Genomic DNA, 19710 nt, shown 5'->3' on the forward strand with positions numbered 1-19710 from the left:
TATATGTGCATGCATATATTGGTATCATTTACATAGGTAAACTGCCAGTAAATCAAGTACAAATAAAGAATCTACTCCATACAGAGAGGTTCAAATAAATCTTCATAGAACACGTCTTTAAAAGGCTATTGAATACACTCTGCAACTAGTTGGATGAATTCTTGTTCATCATTGTATTGTTTTGCATCTTCAAAAATTCAAAGAGTCATTCAGACTGTTAGCATGCTGAAGAACATATGCTAAACCTTTAGTACTCTTCAATTGTCTAGCTAGCAAATTTCTACCTAGCTTCACTCAACTTTAGATTGCATTTCTTAGCTAGCTTAATTCCATGAAGAAACAAATAATCATCACAGATTCCAAGTACACTACTTAGTATTGATTAGTAAAACATGAAAAGGAGAGAGAGACTTTGCCAGGATAATAAATTCCTGCTCTTTTTCTAGACATGCTTGCAAAAACCATAGTATGATCTCTAGAGTTTTGCCTACTTAGACAGGCTTCTGTTCCTCACTAATACTGGCGAACTGTGCAAATGCCAGCTCCACAAAAAGCAGAACTGAATAGTGCTCATTCCCATTTTACAAGTTTGCGATGGAAGCCAGTATGGTTCATAAAGATTTAACATATGTACATGTAGACTCCTACAGTTTCAAAAAAAAGTTTGCTTTTGCCTCAGTTTTGGGCATGTCTTTCTACAGAACTTTGTTTTTATTTTGGGGTGTGGTTTTTTTTTTTCTTTTATAAAGAATTACAGGGCAAATAATGTCCACAGTAAGGTAACTCCAAAATAGCAGTGGGTTTGAACTTTAAAATTGCTGAACTGGTTTTATTCACCCAGCTTAAAAACATATCATTGTAGAAACTCTGAAAGCCATATTTGGCAATGTTCTTCAAGAGCAGTTAAGACACGGGATTATTGTTATTTAGCTGGAGTGGAACGTTCTGTATGTATTAAACTTGTGTATATTGTAACGTGTAACTTAAGCGAGGCTGAAGAGTTTAGAAGCACAAAAATCAACAAGTACACACTCAGCTCTTAAATTCTGTGGAAAAACAAAACCAAAAAAAATAGAACAGTTTTAGGGTGAGCCAGCAGACTCTCAGTTTGTTAACAAAAAAAAAAAAAAAAAAAGATAACCATGAGTACTTTAGATCCCGACTGTGTTTTACCTCCTTTATCTCATGCAAAGATTAGGAAGACTGCAAGAAGCTAGGCAGGTTGCAAAGCCATATCTGAGAACTGTGAGCTGCAAACTCAGCTATAGAGCTCATGGCCACAACCTCCTACAAAGCCTTCAAGTCACTTTTTAAAAAAGATTATGCCTACTAGCAACCTTGGCTCTTTTTACAGAACTGCAATTGCAAAAATTCACTTAGCTCATTTTGTGATCCTGCTTTAACAAGTTAAATTTTCACTCCAGGCTGATCTACTTCAACCAATTCGCAGGCAATTCCACAGAGGTGCATGCTGGGCACCACTGTCAGGATTTAGCCTGCTAACTCCCATTTGCCTGCTCTGCTACTAAAAAATGGTAGCTGGCATAACATGCAAGAAAGACAAACTTAAAATGGCCAGATGCATGAAAGGAAAACTGGTATGTATATTACATCCTAATCTCTCTGCACCAGCATTTCTGAGAATTCCTTTATCTGTAAGTGGGGCTGTCAAAGTACGCCACTGAAATGGTCAGCGAGTCTGCAGTCTTCTCACAATGCATCTCCTCTCATGCATGTTGCACAGCTAGGCTTTCACAGCAGACCGACTCATGTGGGAGGAATGTTTGGTAGATAGCCCCACAGAGCCCACAGACCATGGTTACTGCTTTAATTTACAGCAGTCTGAAGATTCATGTTTCTCTTGTTACATCAGTGACAACACAGCGAAGTGCAGGTCTGGCCACAGTCCAGGTTTATAATGAACATCTACAAGTATTTCACAGAATATCTATACACACATTGAGACATTCTGTATTAATTTGCAATTTGATCGTATGTGCATCATAGATACGTCCATTAATTTCTGCATATACTTACACCATGCCACAAAACCCTTACTCCCAAAGAGGAGCAATTCCAAACTTTCGGCACTGCAAAAGATATTGATTAGCCTCCTGCTTGGCACCTTTATTAAGCATTGCACAGGGTGTATTTTATGTACCAAGCGATTTCCATGAGTCTTCTCACCATATATAAAAATTAATCACCCTGCTTAAGAACTTTGCAGAAATAGGCCTTGGCTTTGTAATGTCACACTTATGAGAGAATGACTTAATTTTTTGTTTTTCACATGGGTTTTAAAACTGCTTCTTTGTGTTGTAAATAATTCCTTAAACTGTGGAAATTTGGACCTGGGGCTGTACTCCACAAGTGTCTCACCTATGCGTATCTCCTGTAATTTGTTAGTCATCAGTCATTTTCTCTTCCCTTCCCTTTCCTGTCTGTTTTCACCACAAAGATGCTCTATGACATATATTCAAGGCCTTCTCAAAAGAACAAAAGGGAGGAAGGAAGCACAAGTCAAAAACGGAAAAAAAGGGAAAAAGGAAAGGAGAAAAACAGAGGCTGTTGGGAAAACAGTGAAAACGGCTGTAATGGCTCTCTTCATTTTCCAAAGAAAACTGTAATGAGAACATTTAATGCCTTAGAAAAAGTTAATAACCTCTGGGAGCTTATTTAAAATTTATAAATAAAACCAGAGGGCTCTATATATACTGGAGGTGTCCTTCTCCCTGTTGCTTTTGAGAAGTTTCAGTGCAATGATGCAAACAAGAAGAAAGAGACTTTAAACACTGCTTGCCTACTGGTCCATAGTATAAAACTTGAGTGACCTTTTCAGTTAAAAAGTCCTCCACAGTTTGGTGCCTAGCTGCCCTCCAGTATGTCCTTGCTCTCTGTTCTACCTCTACACAGTCAAGCAGCTTCCTAAAACTTATGCTTCTTGGGGCAACTTTTAGCTGGCACTCGCAATAAATAAGCGAGTTGCTCTGAGACAAAGCTATAAAAAAATACACTGTGATAGCTAGATGAAACAAGTAGCATGAACTGGAGTATTTTGCACAATTCTGTCAACAAGATTTACAAATATGTTCAGTGGTTCTATTAAAATACAAAATTGCATGCTCTGCTGAAGACAAGATCATATCCTGCTCTCCCCATAACCAAGCAGATCATATCTTTCAGTGACTAGCACAGAGCAATTATCCACATTGCGCTTGTGAAAAAGCAGTTACAGGCAAGTACTTAAAAGCATAAATAGTGCAGGACTTTCTTTTGCTGTTGTTTAGCAACTAAAGCTGATGCTAGGTGACAAAGGCAGATCCCCAGACCTCCAAGCAGCATTTACCATAGAAAATTTGCCATTTATTGGCTTAGGAAAAAAAAATTAGCATTTATCAGTTTAGGAACGGCTGTTGAAATGCATTTGCCCAGCACAGTCTCTTACAGCATGCACAAAGCAGCAACTGAGCTGCTGAACATGCTATGATTTGCATCTTGCAAAACACTGTTTAATAAAGCAAGTGGTTCTTGTGAGCCTAGAATGAAGCCTACTGCCTCATGGGTTTACATCTTATGCCTGATTGATACCGATGTCTAAAGAGGGAAGAAAACTTTTCTGCCATAACTGGGGCAGATTGTAAAGCGGGGTGCTTTTAGGATCACTCTTACACGCTGTGTTTTCACAAAACTTGCAGAACAAAAATACCTAAAAATTTATCAGAATCTGTTGGTATCAGTCATAGGTTCAAAAGGTATACTAAAGGAAGTGACACATTGCATGTGATGGTAGAAACATAGTTTCTGCAGAAAAACAAGTTTAAAAGATTCTAAGGTATGAAATACAAAACTGAACTTCACTTACCTTAGTGTTCATACAAGATTTTCCACGTTTATATTCTTTGTGACTTGCTCTTTTATCAAGCTTGTTCCACAAAGCTTTGGCCTTCCATGTGGTCACTCTTGACTTCAGTTTAGTGTAAAAGTTTCTATTGTCCAAAGGATCTAATTCAAGTTGGCGAGTCAAAATATTAAAGGCCTGAATGGTACCTTTGCATGTTGATGCTTGTACAAAGTTTTCAAATATCTGGCCAGCCTGACAGTATTTTTCATCACCATTTTCCCCCATGTTCCAAGGGAAGCGTTTGAAATGGATTAAGCTGGAGCTTTTGTGCTGGGGTACAGGTGGTCAACACTACCAAGTACTTCCAAGCATGTTATTCCTAGAAAAGACAAAACACGGGCCATGTTAAAGTAGGTTCTGCCTAAAGAAATTAAATGCCCAAACTGCATATCCAATATGAACATAAAACCACAGCATATGGCAACTGGACAACCAGGTACAAAAAGTTAGTACTGGCATCCAAAACAAGTTTACAAACAAACATAACATACTTGCAGTGTCAGGACATGCACTTCACGCAGACAGTTTATAAAAACCCTACAAAGTCAAGCTTACTGCTTTGAAAACAACCACCTTGACTGAGAGCCTGAGGATTTCTTTAATTTTTGTTCAGTGATAAGTGCTAGATGACAGATGAAGTAAACCCAAGTGTCCAGATGCCTTTCACAAGCAGAATTTGTCACAGCAAGTACTTCTCTGGTAACGTTTTGATCTTAAGAATTGTTAGAAACCTGCAGGCAAAAGTCAACACTATTTGAGGGAATTTTCCCCCGTTGCACGAGCCAGGGCCAGGAGCGCAGCTTAGCCAGGGCAGTTTAGAATTGGCACAATCACTTGCCACATGAAAATGCACCAAACAGGCTAAGATGAAACATTACCACAAGTTACACTAAAACTGAAGAAACAGAAAACAAGTAACTACAGAGAGCTGTCCTTTTTTTTAACTTTCTTGCCAAAATGAAAAAGGGTTCAGTGCTCTAGTGCATAGAAAGGAATTTTATCTCCATGTCTTCACATGTTAAATGCTAAAGTTGTGTGTTTGGAGTCTTACTTTGTCATGTGCTGATGATATAAAGGAAAGATGTTGGGCCCACTAAGCCCCATTGTGTTTCTAAGTAACATGATCACTGTCAAACTGTGCCTGATATTCCAGATAAATACCCTTACATTCTGTAAAAGCAATGATATTCTAAATTAACTTAAGTTTGAAAGAAGTAAAATACTTCCATTACGACACTCCCTTATCCTTCTTTAACCTTGCTCTCAGTCTCTAATGGGAAGCATCTCTAGAGTCAGCCAAGGTCCACATAAACATATTCAAGTGGCTTTCACATTTTCCAAGAAAATTGTTACAGGTTATATGCAAACTTGTTCTCAGAAAAGGGTCTACCTGAACTAAAGTCCAAAGATTTAAGTCATGCATTATTTTTCTTGCTATTAAAGCATTATCTATCAGACCAAGAAACCAAATCCTAAATCAGTGCTTGACTAGCCTCCCACATAATTAGTTATTTCACTTGTAACACCATCAGTGGGCTGAGTTTTAGAATAAATTGTTTAAAAGGCCTTTGAAGTCATGCTTTTTAATTTAACACTGTTCACAAACTATTCATTCTTTGCTTGCATTTCCTTCAAAGAGAAAACATAACCAGTCTATTTAAGTAAAGAAGAGATCCACCATGTCTATCTTACAATCCTCTAATATAGAAAAGTATTATGCAACTTATTAAAAAAGATCCCATGGGGAGACATAAGGAGGCATGTGGAATCCTCACATTCCCTGGCTACATTCACAATCAATAACCTGTATGTTGGTTTGTTGGTGAAATAAACTGGCAGTGTTGAGAGTCTGTACATTTTCTTAGACCAGATGTCATGATCAAGTATTTGCTGCCAAGAATAAGTCAGGAAATTTTTGTTTTCCCCTCTGAATACTTCATTTATAGTATGCTCCATGCCCTTTTCTGAAGAGCTTTGTGGCTTTGTGAGGTAAAAGCACAAACATTTTATATGCCCCAACTTCCAGAATGTGAAATATTTCAAGAAACTGAGTGCCATGAACTCCCATTGACTCAGGAGTTGTTCGGGACATCCAGCACCTTTCCAGGTTCAAGTCCTCAATGATTAATGAGCAAACCCCTCCAACGAGTGCATGCCAGCAGGAGGAAGCCTGGCCACCTTCGCTACCCCGTGCAGGTGCAAGGAGGGCTGAGCCCTGGCTTTGGGAATGCAGAGCTCCATAGAGGTTTTGGGGTCAGTTCAAAACAGGCCAATAGATCCAGAAGTCCCTAGAGGAAGACGAAATTTCTGCCATGCAGAAATGCTCATGTATGTCTGGCCTGAAGCTTTACACATGAACGATATTACAAGGGGAAGGCAACACAGGGGTACTAAAGATAGCAACAGCACAGTGCAAGATGCTGCAATGTGGCTTAAACAGCTACATATCCAGGCATCCCAGGATTCAAGATCCATTGAAAAAGATAATCAAAATGAAGGATAAACACTTGACCCAACTTCCATACCTAACTAACATTTTTAATTATAGAAAAGCCAGGTACTTTTCTCCTCTCTCAAAGTAATCATTAATACCTTCGTGGGGAGTGGGGAAGTGTCAGTGAAATGTTTCACTTCAGACCTTTCAGCTAAGTGAGTGACAGCCACTCAGGTCATCTTAATCACTATAAACTCACATCACTACTGCCTCAGTATTACCAAACACTTTGGCTGACTTAGTAGCTATAAAATAATACTTCCTCTCCATTGTTTTCATTAGCTCACTACAAGACTATTGTCACATGCATATGACACAAGGATCTTTAAAGTTAACTCTGGCATAATGGATAAGTGAGTCTGATCACAAGCTCTTTAATACATTTTTCTGCTCGCAGAGAGGAGATTTTTATAGCCTCAGTAGTTTGCATCCAGGAAGGAAGAGGAGGAAGAGAAAAGCTAAAGGAGTAGAGCTGTATCTGAACCAACCAAAGAATAAAAGTAACATGTACCAGCACTGATAATGGTGAGAAGACAGAAGAGGGGATTGCCAGGAGCCACTGCAGTCAAAGGGAAGGGGAGGAAAATATTTTTAGCGTGTTGCAAACCAGAAGTCAGCATCACACATGCATGTCCACACACACACAGAGCAAGCCTTGGCTTCCTTGGCCTTTCCACTGGTGAAGAGAACAGCTGGAAATGACAGCCAGGACACCTTCCCCAGCCTTAAAATCTCCCTCCTCCACCACCACAAAGCCAGGGCTGAGGCTGTTCTTTCTGGGCACAAAATCTCCTCAAGAACTTCCAAAGTACTTCCATCTTGTCCACAATGAAAAGCTGTGGAGTGGTATTTCAGTAGAGACATTTGCTCACCAGCAAAGCATTTCTGCTCACTGTGTCAGAGGTTGTGTTATCCAAGAAAGTCACACTTTGTGGTCAGAAAGGCACAATGAGACAGGAGACTCTGGTTACTAGGGTTTCTGGCTTGCTAGAAACATCACCTTGGTTTTTTTTTTTTTTTTTTGGCACGAACGCTGTGTTGACAGATGAGACAGAGAGAAGATGGTGCTCCAAGTATATGCAGCTCATGGAAAAGTATGTGGCTTTTGGTTAAGACTCACCAATATTTCACTACAGTTTTGTACATAACTCGTTAGAAACAATGCAAAAAGGACAAGAAGTTGAACAAAGTAATTCTTAACTATAATTAGTTTTCTGTTCTGCAACTGTGTCAATGACTTAAGATGTAATGCATAAACTGCCTACCTGTAATGGAGGAAGAAAAACCACAAAACAAAACAGTATTTGGGGAAATACTTGAGTACTTAGAGTATTATCATTTACCTTCCTTCATTGTATGGATCACTCTAGTGATGAAATACAGATCCAAAAGTCTCATCAAGATGAGCACTGACACAAACTGAAAACTATGCTTTTTCAAAACAACCACTGAATTTCCTGTGAAAGCACAATCCAGAAATACAATGAAGTTTGTTTGAAACTTTACTGAAGTGCTATAGAGGCAAATAAAAATGTGGGCCACAGAAAGGAAGAGAACTACACAGCAGGAAGTAGTCTGGACAAACGGTTATTTTAAGTCATAGCTGAAGCACCCATGGATTAGATTCACAGCCCACAAGAACCATCATTTTAGGTCCCACACATGATGCATTAAGCATATACAAGAATCTGGCCTTCCACACAGTTTCCCATGGTACTTATAGGAGTTTCTAGAGTGCTCCCAGACACGAATTGCTGACACTGGAAAGAAGACAGGCTGCATTTTGATGATGCCTTCTACTGTAATAAGTTAGCCCAACATGGGGCAAACAGGAATGTCAGACAAGAAAAGCTGAGAAGTGCTGTTCATGCCTGGTGGCTCACCAAGGAGAAAGTGAAGACTTTATTGCAGTTTGAAGGAAAGCAGTGCAAGAGGGACAAAGACAAAGCAGAAACTAAAGCAGTGGTGCATGTACAGATGTACACATATGAAAGCAAATGCCTCCAAGTCTCGGCGGATATTTCCTCTCAGTGAAACAAGCTCTATTACTGCAGATGATTTTGAGAATAATGAAAAAATGCCTCCACTGTTAGGGTAATTCCACTAATTACACCTAGTTAAATGGATGTGTGGAGCTGATTCACATCTCTACCTGAAGCCTTTCAGCATAATAGAGCAAGCAATAAAGTTGACATATAGGAATCATTAAATGAAAGTAAATTAAATTTTTTGACAGTATTACCATGTGAATTGCTTGTCAGCAATCTTTTGAGGTAGATTACTCAAAAACTAAAAATCCTTTTTGGTTTAGTAGTCCCACTGGAGAGAGAACAACACTAATTTTAATGCAAACGTGCAGCAAATTAGTCCTTCCTTAGTCTCTTAATGCTGTTTCTACTATTTGAGAGCATGTTCTTCAGGGAGATTGGAAAAGAACTGAATTCTTCATATTTCAGTAATACTAATCCTGATTCCAATTTCAATATAGCCCTAATTCTGCCATGTTTACCAAGCATAAATTCTTTTATTAAGACTTCAGTTTGGCACAAAGGATACATTTGTTCTTTGCTTAAGGTTAGAAACATCAAGAGAAACAAATGACTGGATTCTGCAGCATCTGTAATAATCATTTACATTGTCCCTACAATATTTCTGCTATTGATTCCCTGACATAAACCTGTCTAAAATTACAATACCATTACAATAAGTGAAATTTGCAAATGAGCCTGGCTGTGCTATGGGATCTTCTAGTTTTTTCAGTTTAGTTTCTACTCACATTAGTAACTTTGTTTTCATGGTGACCATTTTAAATATAAATATTTCTATCTGGAGGAAACATAGCTTTTTGGTGGTTTGGTCTCTTTACATGCTTTCCTAGAATTGACATAAAAGGGAAAAAAAAAATCAAAATGTGATTCTCGTAACTACTGAAGCTTTCTCTTGTTTTGCTTATAAAACTAGTTAAAAAACACAAAAGTACATTTGCCTACAATACTTGTTTTCTATTGATGACAAATAGAAAACATTTCTTAAGATGCACAATCCTAATGGAAACATCGGTGAACAGAAAGTGCTTCTTTTCTGAACAAAGCCTTGCAAACAGTCTGTCTCTATAAACAACCCGATTACTTTTCTGTATTTTTATAAAAAGCTGACTTCCACAGAACTCCTGCAAAATAACTTTTCAGGCCAAGTATGGAATTCAAAACAGTTCCTACTGAGACACTCTGTGCCTACGAACTTGCACAGTTACAGTACATGCCATCAGCTTGTTTTGCCGGAGTTATACGAGACATTTCAAACATTAGCCTTCCAACAAGTGCTGATGTGCCAATTTAGCCTGCTACATCTACAATCATCCCACAATAAAAGGTAGCTGGAAGCATCTGCACATGCACACTAGCACTCTGCAGTGAATATTTTAGATACGGTCATGGGGAGCACAGAATAAAACAACCTATCCATAGGATTTTATGCAGACTAAGCCATATTCCACACATTTTAAAGTTGAAAGCTTTAAAAATAGTCCAGTTTGCTTCTTGATATTACTGGTCTGAGCTTTCCAGTTTTACTGTGGGAAAACACTAAGCAGTGACAAGTGAAGTAAGATCAAGCACGAGATAAGCCAATAGCTTGCATATGCCTCCATTCCTGCAAACACACAGTGTTGGCACAGGCAAAGCATGGGGTGCTGCACAAGGGTCCGCACGCCTCATCCCAGAGACCAGGCTCAAACATCTGCCCCTGCCACTGCCCAAGGCACGCTGCTCTAGCTCTGCCACACAGCCACTCCTGCAGCCCAGATTTTAGGTAGCAGAGAAAAGAGCGTGGGCAATCACAGGCTTCACACCACTCTGTCCTGCCCTCTGAGCAACACTAAAAACTGCAGATGCTTGTTTTGAAAATTAATGTTTTCGAATGAATGATAATACATAGTTTTCTATCAATCTGTGTGTAGCATATACTTAAACTACTCATCAGAAATACTGGTCAGAAACACTGATGCATTTATGAGGAGTTTAATAAAAAAGTATTTTACAAGTAGTGGTGTTGTACACATATCACTGGTAACTATAACTCTAAACTTTTAAGTTCAACGTTTTTGAGGAAAAAATGTCTCTAGTCAACTTACTATTCTGTGCAGGTTACAGCAAGTATTTAAAAATTATTTCTAATAGGGGTGCTAAAAGCTCTATTACAACGTCCCATGTTTCCATATAGTCTACACCTTCAAAGCTAGCTGCAGATGATTAAGCCACAGTCATTAGGGGCTAATGCTATGCATAAACGACATATTAAAACCTGACTCTTGTTTATACTCGTTACAAGACAGAGCATTTTTCAGCTCTGTTGTAGTAGATGAGAAACACAATATAAACAAGAGTAGAAAGTTTATGCAGATGTTTTCCTAGGTTAGGATCACAAAAGTAAAGAAAAAAAGTATGTCATAAGGATCAGCCAGCAACTAATTGTACCTCTTAAAAAAGGTATCTGTCATTTAAGTTAGAAAGATGTTATGAAAATATTGTCAATTAAAACAATTAAGAGAACAAACTTTAAGCTCTTTGAAAATCATATGCCTTTCTTTTCTTATAGCGACACTTCACTTTTCAAGCTCACAAACTGGAACAGCAGAGACATAGAAGTAAATCACAACAGACAGTGAGTTGGTTGGTTTTGATTAGTGCAAAATCTTCTACTTTCAAATGGTTGTTAGGACACTGGCCCAGACTAATTCAGAGCAAGTAATACCCTATTTACTATTACTGAAATCATACCCAGTAGGGAAGCAGCAGGTCCAGGTACATTGAGCAGGGGTAGACAACCTGAGAGGATGATGGAGAGGGAACTTTGGCAACATTCCTGCCAAGCAGCCAGTGGGAGCTCTGACATCTCACTCCTCTCACAGCCTTGTGTCCTCCTCTCTCCTTCTCACTCCCAGGTTACAGGGAAAACTTAAATGACACACTGGTGTGTCTAAGGAGCATGAAAAAATGCACACCCACTAGCTGACAGAACTATGTCAGCAAAACCCCTGGTATGCATGCAACTATACCAACAAAACTGAGACACATTTGGCAGTAATGGTTCCTCTAGCACAGCTTTCCCTTTGTATGCATGGAGATGTATTTATGCAGCTAAATGCACCATGAAAAAAGAACAAATGCATAAACCAGGAAAAAGCAGACTCTCCAGACTCTCTTACTTAGCATGGGTATAATGTTGGTTTGTGACACTTTGAGAATTGGGATAATCCAGAAGGATGGGGCAGCACAATAGAGTATGAACTGACACAGCAACACGAGACTGCCAAGGCCTCTGGCAGCACCCAAGGAGGTGCCACCACATTTATAGTTAGTTGGTGGTCTCCAGCAACCAGCACAGGGCAAAGTGGCCACCAGTCTCAGTGCCTTCCTGGGCTTCCTCCAGCTGGGAACCATGTTATGCCCAGATACAGCTTGTCCCTCTATAGTAGCCACCCTTGACCCAGAAGGGCTACAGAGCAGAGAAAGGTGTCAACCACTGCTGTTACTCAAACTGAGAACTACCCAAAGACATCAGCAACTGCCTTGAAGTGAGTGACCACAGAACAGTGGATACCAAAATAAGACTGTCTTTGGTTTCCCATCAGGATTTCTGTGAGAAAGGAACTTAATGGTTGTTGGTAGTTTTTTAAGCAAACTTATTAAATTATGGCTGTGCAGAAGCAAACTGTCCAGGATATGTCTTGGGGGAAGAAAAAGAACAGCATCCACTTTAGCTTTTACAGAATACATGCCAAGAGCTCTCTGAGTATGTTTCAGATTGTCTTTCTAAGTGTGGATCCCTGGTGTCTTCTCTCCAGCATGTTTACCTCTCATTTACTGGGGCCGTGGCAATTACCCACAAACAGGAGGTAAACAGAGCTGAATGGGAGGAGTAAGTCAGCACAAGAGCTGCAAGCCCCCAGGGACTCCAGGCCACGATAATTCATTTGGCAGAGCTGCTCCCATCTGTAGACATCAGACTTCCAGATCAGTAACCAGGATTAAACCACTGCAAACACAGACAGTACTGCATTGCCAATCACTAAAAGAAATAAAACATTCTGGGCAATATTTCATATGCACACACACATACTTTTAGGAATCAACACATTCCATCGTTTAACTTTTTTTTAATGCAAGCTAGCATACAATACTTCCTGTGGCTTATTGGAGTACTAATGTTATCAGTCACGTTGAAACCCATGGGAACCACAAAGATGTTAAAGAGAAAAAATAATAAATAGAAACCCCCAAGTAGTTTTGAGTTGTGAGTGACAGGTTCCTTAGTTACGGTAATGTCAGTTCACCACTGAAAACCATTCACTGAACATCAGCAGAGAACTGTGAAGCCACACCCAGGCGAGTCAGCCAGAGGGCAGTGGAAAACCAGAAAATTTGGGTTAAACACTAAACTTTGCTCCAGGGAACATTCATACGAGAGGATAAAGAAAGCAAGCTACTGGCATTGCTTTATATTTGTTTTCTTTTTTTGTCCTTGTAAACTGGACCCATAGTTACTAGAATAGACAAGAAAAAAAGGTACTACTTCTGAAAGTGGAAACAGTATTTTTGGAAGAAAATGTGCAGGACAATTTCTACCCTCTCTCAGTCTTGACTTCCCAAAAAAAAATGAAGAAAAACAAAGTATAAAAAAGCCAAATAAAGATTCCAAGAGAGTTACAAAAACATAATCCTTTTTTGCTGCAGAAAAACCCTCTCAGTCGAACAACAAAATACATCTTCAAACATTATTTCTTGGAAATCCATCAGAAAAAAAACAAAACAAAACAAAAAACCCCAATGGGAATAAAATATTAGGAAGCAACCCCTTAAAAAAAAAAGACAAACCTCCGAGGGCAGAACGTCATTAACAAATAACAGGAGAGAGGACAAATTCATCACTGTTTTCACAAGGCAAGGATATAGTCAGAATTAAATTATGATTCATCTTCTCCAACACAGAAAAGTTTACCCAAATATGTGAAACTCCAAAAAGCACTTCTTAGTAGTAATTGTTGATCACACACGATGGTTCCAACAGACTGAGGTTTAAAACCTCTAGGTCAGTCCCATCAACAATACCGAAGGTCAAAGGTGGATATAGTTTCTCATATTCATGTCTTTAAGCAACACTGGTCACTTTCTTCCAATCACCTATCAAGCCAAATAACCTGCACTTCAACACACAGGAGCTGTTATCATCAGGCTTGTTATTAGTCATTCTTTCAGCTAGAAGATGTACTTTTCCATCAATCTGTGCTTCACTACATGTAAGCTGGCAGATGCTGTAGGAATACAGGCACTACTAAAATACCAAGGCAAAGAACAATGTCAAGTTCTTTACTAAAAAGTTACTTTCCTCACTGTCATCTAGTCTCAATATTTGCTTTATGCTATAAAAGATGCAAAAGTTCCTAATGAAAGAATGCATCTGTAGGAGGCTATGGCCAACATCAACACACACATATCTGAAGGCCAACAGCTAACAGTGCTTTTAACGAGTTGAGCGTAAGTGCAAAAATGTTGTGGGTGTGTAAGACATATCCAGAAAGTTCTAAGATGGTGTTACTATTTCATTTCCATATACTAACACAAGTTTTTATATATATGTGTGTATATATACATTATGTTACATGTATAACATATATATTATATATGTTATGTTACATGTAACAGCTATAGCTGTTCGGGGATCCTGAAATGACGCTAGTAGTAACTACACGTTGCTTGAACATAATGTTTGTAGCACCAGAGTAGATTAAAGACATTTGTCACATTTCCTCCACTTCCTACAGCTACAAGACGACAGAGCTAAAGTTGCTTTGGTGCCCCAACTCTTTAAAAGTCTGTAATTTTCAGAGAAAGAAAAGATTAACTGATTCTGGGTTCATAGACTGCCTAGTACAACAAGGTCCTGATTAGAACTGGCTTTGTTAGAGAAAACATCAATTTAGGAAGGAGAGTGGTTTCCAGAGACATCTTGGGCCACTCGGGTTTTGGTTTAGCAGAGGCCAGCCTCTGCCCCCAGCCGCGCTGGCTCTGCCAAGCTGGAGCTGGGCAATGCGAATCAGAGCAACACTGAGACGTTTCATTCCACTTCCCATCCAAAACAAAATCCAAATTCTCTTCACCCAGTGTGCTTACATAAAGCAAACAAACTGAAGACATGAAGATGTATTTAGTCATTACAGTTCCTTCATATATAGTTCAAACACTTAATATCCCACAATTTATAGAGATAAAGAAGGAAAACAGAGAAATGACCATCAGAAAAAGGATGGAGGGAAAAAAAATCTGGAGGTAAGCTATTCACAGAGGAAAAACTGTCAAGTTCTCCACTTTACAAATCTGATTAAAAAAATAAAAAGTTTTGTTACTGAGCCCAAGACTGTATGTTGGCATGGACTTCCCTCCGGTTTTACATAAGCACAGATTTCTCTTTCTCTTCTGTGTACAGCTAAACAGTATTGCTTTTATTTCCCTGAAATGTGTAAACAGATCTTTATCTACACCCCAGTTATGAAGCTTTAGTTTACTAGGAATAAAGAGTTAGCTAATGCCTAATACAGTGGCTGTATTACCACTGGGATTAAATAGAAACGCGACCAGCGCCCCAGCACAGGCTATGCTGCAGCACCTTTCCAAAGTAGGACATCCTTGGAGCTCTCTACACAGGGCTCTGAGGGTTCATAAACCCAGGAAAACAGCACAGCACCAGCCTTTCCTCGTGTTGCACTTTCTCAGCTATTTCATTGCAGACTGTAGCAATCTGCATTTCGCATCTTGCTTTGCCACTGCCATACTGAGCCTGCCTTTCTGCCTAGGCACGGACAGAGGTGGCTGGTAACAGACAGGCACAGACAGAGGAGGGCAGATCTGTGCTTGGGCCAGACCAAATTCTGCCATTACCTCAGACACAGCACGGTGATTAGATGCTGGTTTGGGATGAGCAGCTTGAAGGGCTCTCATGCAACACCACTCACTACTCTGCTGCAAAAAAAATACAGGCTGGCAGAAATACCCCTAAAGATCATATAGTACCTTTCAGCTTTGTAAAGCACTGTGGTGAAAAAAGAACTTTAGATGTACTGTTGTTCTGGTTTTACTCCTTGGCTTCTTTCCAGCCAAGACTTCCTTCTTTAAAGATACAAAAACTGTTTGGTTTTTTTTTTTTCCCCAAAAAACAGTTCCTTGGATTAACAAAGAGAACGAGCAAGCAATACACTACATAAAGCAATGATGCTTTTCTGAAGTAAAAGTTGAATTGTGACACACGTAAAAATTGCAGTATTTCCCCTTTCAGTTCTGAACTGAAAACAAAAACAGGTTCTTCAGTATATGCTGCACCCACAGGCATGTGATCATAACTGAGTTGTAGGTATTGCGCAGCTTATTGCGTGGAGAGAAGGGGGGAGGGAGGGGAAGGAAAACAAAAAAAGCATAGACCAGAAGTTTTGAACAGTTGTCACACCAGGTCCAAACAGATACAATTTCCATACTACGAGCTCACCCTCACTGGCAGGGGGTGGGGGGGCTAGGGTGGAATCAGCATACAAAACCTCAAATGAAACAATTTGAAGAGGAAGAAGCATGAACAAGTTTAAAGGGTATTTATATCAGCTCTGGAAGGAAAAAATTCAAGGCACAGTGTTCCTTTTTGCATGCAAAGTCACACTACAGCCAGATACTACTTAAAACTCAAACCAGTAGCCAAAGGAAAAAATGAGATTAAAAAAAAAAAAAAAAGGCGGCACAAGAAAAGCTTGTGTGCCAGTCAACATATTTCCACAAAGCATTTCTAAACCAGAAATCTTTATGAAAGGGAGCCTGGAAGTGGCTGCAACAGTCACAGAAACACACCATTTCTCCAAGGGACAACATGAGAGTTTTTATTCTCATCCTCCTTCCCGCCAAGCGAAGATCACTATGAAATACATTAAGTTCAAATACTCAAGAAGCTCCCCCTGTGTGTAGCAAAAATCAACATAGCAAAGGCTTTGAACATCAGTGTCTCTTGGGTGGTGCTTCTGGTGCCTGGTGCAGCTAGGCAGTATAAGAGGGCTGTCAGACCTCACATTTTTGTCAAAGCTAGACAGAGCATGACTTCTTCACTGATGTTACCAACTTCAGGGCATTCGTTTCAAACGAGATCCATCAGACACACCACTGTCTGCATCTGGGGAAAACGGGCTCCTTTCTAGGCAGAGTAACTCTTCTACCTTAAACTGCCACATTTAAAACCATACATACATACAAGGATATATTACAGTGATCTGGCTTGTGACCATATATCCCAGGGCTCCTGCTGCCATTAATGGTGTGGAGCCCTTCATGGAAAAACTCTTCTGTTATACTTCATACAACAGTGTATCTGTGTTGCAGGATCCAGAGTCCTCCTCACGCCACCACAAAGCCAGGGCTCTCCCACCTCTGCCCATTACTGCTCACCAGTCCTGCCACTGGATGTGACCAGCGTGCTGCCTCAGGGGGTCCAGCACAAGCACACTGAGAAAAACCCTAAGCCTTAGTAATGAAGTGTACACTTACCAGATACCCTAATGCAGTAAGTCAACAGCATCCAGAACAGTTTATCCCTAGCTTTCCACCACTGATATTATGGGATTCTTCAATTATTAGCTTTTTTCCCACTGTAACAAAAGATGCCATATCTTTGTACAAAAGAATGAGACAAAAAAAAAAAAAAAAACCCTGTAGAGTGGTCTAAGTTACAGATGCTGAGTTACACAAGTGGCCACTACCATCTCTCCTGTTGTGGCCCATAAGATGCACACATGAAATGCCACTTTAAATATATAAACCAAGTCTAAGGCAGAATACTACAGAAAAAGCACAGAAGGCAGCACTTAACTGGATTTCTAATACCCAGCATATCAACTAATTATGAACAACTTTTGAAGAGTGTATTTCCCCAAGGCATCTTGGCAGGCAGTGTATGGCAACCTCAGATCAGTTCATCTCTGTATTTCCAGGTCAGACTCCATCCACAGCGGGTCGGTGCACCACCAGGCACAAAGCACCCTTCCTTTCTAAAAAGAGAAGCTGACAGCTTTGCACAGGCCTCTTACAGCCCATCCTCTTGCTGCTGGGGCAGCTGCACTTCCACAATTACTCCTTTTACCTCACGGCAGATCTTTACTGGCAGGGCCACTCCGGCGTAACCACCTCTCTGTGCTCTAGTAGAGGACTATTAGTCATCAGCGGGTTAAAAGGTCAGACGAGTAAATCTGCTTAAGGCATACATGCAACAGGCAGGGGCAAGGTTCTCAACCAAGGACACTCAGCAGAGCCACTGCTAATGTGACTCCACTTCTCTCCATCTGCAAAATGCTAGAGCAGGCAGGGGAAGTGCACTGTGTGAGGCACTACCTCCACCGAGGGAAGAGTCCAGCCCTACTCTCCCAGGCTGCTGTAACATTATAGGCACAGACTTCATGCAATAAGAAGTACAAGAAATCCAACATGCTTACAGTTCCCAGACAGAAAACCCAAATTATTTGCAACAGTTACCAACACAATTACAACAGGAGTTCTCCAAAGGATTTTTCTACGTTCTTGCCTACATCCTATTTTTCTAGTCGTGTACTGATTGGAGTTAGGACAGAACTACGAGGTTGCACACGAGCACATCTCACAGCCTGAAGCTGAAAATTTTACTGCTGGAATTTTAATAAAAACCGATGGGAACAATCTAGAAAATAGGCATAGAGGAGAGACCAAACAGGTAAAGGAAAAAAGACTTGAATGAGCAACTAAAATACAGTTTTGATGGTAGAAAATAGAATCTTTGGCCCAAGTCTCACTGACACTTTGACACTGTCTTACAGAATTTCACAACAGTTTTGTAAGTGACATTGACCAAAACCTTCAAGTCACAGTATCTTGCATGAATTTTAAAAACATGCTATACGAGCAAAAAGTTCAGCTCTTCTACCTCCCCTTAGCATTGGCAAGGTTATCATTACACTGTGTCACTGCTGTACAACAAATCCAGTCATCTACAATTGCACCACAGAGAAGATGGCTCTGCTGAAAATGGGAGGGGCTGCATCTGCTGGGGTGTGCCAAGCGAAACTCATCAGCATCACAGCACATGACTAAGCATGTATGCAGGTATGTCCATACCCAACCACCAATTTGAAAATAAAGGTAACTTCTTATCTCCCCTCTGCCACCAGTCTGCAAATGGGGGAAAAGACAACACCACACATGAAGTTTCAGAAACCTTAACAAGAAAAAAACAACACACCCCAAAATATTAAACAACTATTTGCACAGGACAAGGACTGGTAATATGCTACTTAAAGTTAAAATACATCAGATAAGAAATATTACAAATCAGGGTTTTATTTCTAAAAATAGAAAGGGGACTTTATATACACTTGACAAGTACTACTTGTGATCACAGGCCTGTAAGGTAAATAATGTAAATATTTCCTTTTTTGCTTAATTCTAATTGTGAGAGGTAATACTTCTGTTGTCAATACTAGCTTCTAATGACTAGGTCCAGAACAATCAATTATTTTCATTTTAACTTCCCCAGACCTGGCAGAAAAAGTGAAAAACTCTCTCTCTTCTGGATATTTTCCCCCAAGAAAGCAGAATTATCACTATAATCATAAAGGAATCACCAGCCAAAGGAAGAAAACGCTGTTTGGTTTCACCCCTCCCCCATTCTTCTTTAAAAAGCCAAACATCTCCAAAAAAAAAAAAAATTAGTAACTTCAGCCCTATTTCTGGCATAACATCCCAGCAAAATATTAGATAACAGACAAAACCCATAAGGAAAGTAGAAAATTTGGGTTCAAAACATAAGCTGCTTCTTAGCATGACAAAGGAGTATTTTTCTCATTAGAGAAACAGTCATTAAAATAAATGTAATGAAGGTTTCCATGAACTCATCTGAAGTACTGATCACAACCTTACAGTCTGTTAACACCTAGTAGGAAAGTCAGACAACATAATGGAGTTTGCTTTCTACACTGTAGATGTACCAGTAATTTTCTCACCTGTGCACATTTTCCATAAAGTTTGCACACAGGTTGAGATATTGACTGCTCAACAGCCGAGGGGCAGACAGAGGAGGCAAGCCTTGCCATTCTTCACTTGGCTGTATGTTACTTCAGCAGAGTGAACAACACTGAAAAGTAGTGGGTCACAGTCTCTTTGTGCACTACAAATATTAGAGTAAATTCTAAATTAAATCCTGTATGCAAATGCAGACCTGCTCTATGTATGTCATACCTTTATTTATCTTAGTCCATCAGTGA

General features: G+C 39.7%; 1 protein-coding gene across 1 annotated transcript; it reads right to left on the reverse strand.

Moving 5' to 3' along the window:
* Positions 1–3862: 3862 nt before the first annotated feature.
* On the reverse strand, positions 3863–4126 carry LOC103769622 (protein-methionine sulfoxide oxidase MICAL2-like; the record flags this gene model as incomplete). The annotated part of the gene is made up of 1 exon (XM_008936838.1): positions 3863–4126. A coding segment is annotated over exon 1 (264 nt), but the record flags the coding sequence as incomplete, so codon positions are not given.
* Positions 4127–19710: the final 15584 nt, after the last annotated feature.

This window comes from Merops nubicus, unplaced genomic scaffold (genome assembly GCF_000691845.1).
Source record: "Merops nubicus isolate BGI_N331 unplaced genomic scaffold, ASM69184v1 scaffold51963, whole genome shotgun sequence".
Lineage (NCBI taxonomy): Eukaryota > Metazoa > Chordata > Aves > Coraciiformes > Meropidae > Merops > Merops nubicus.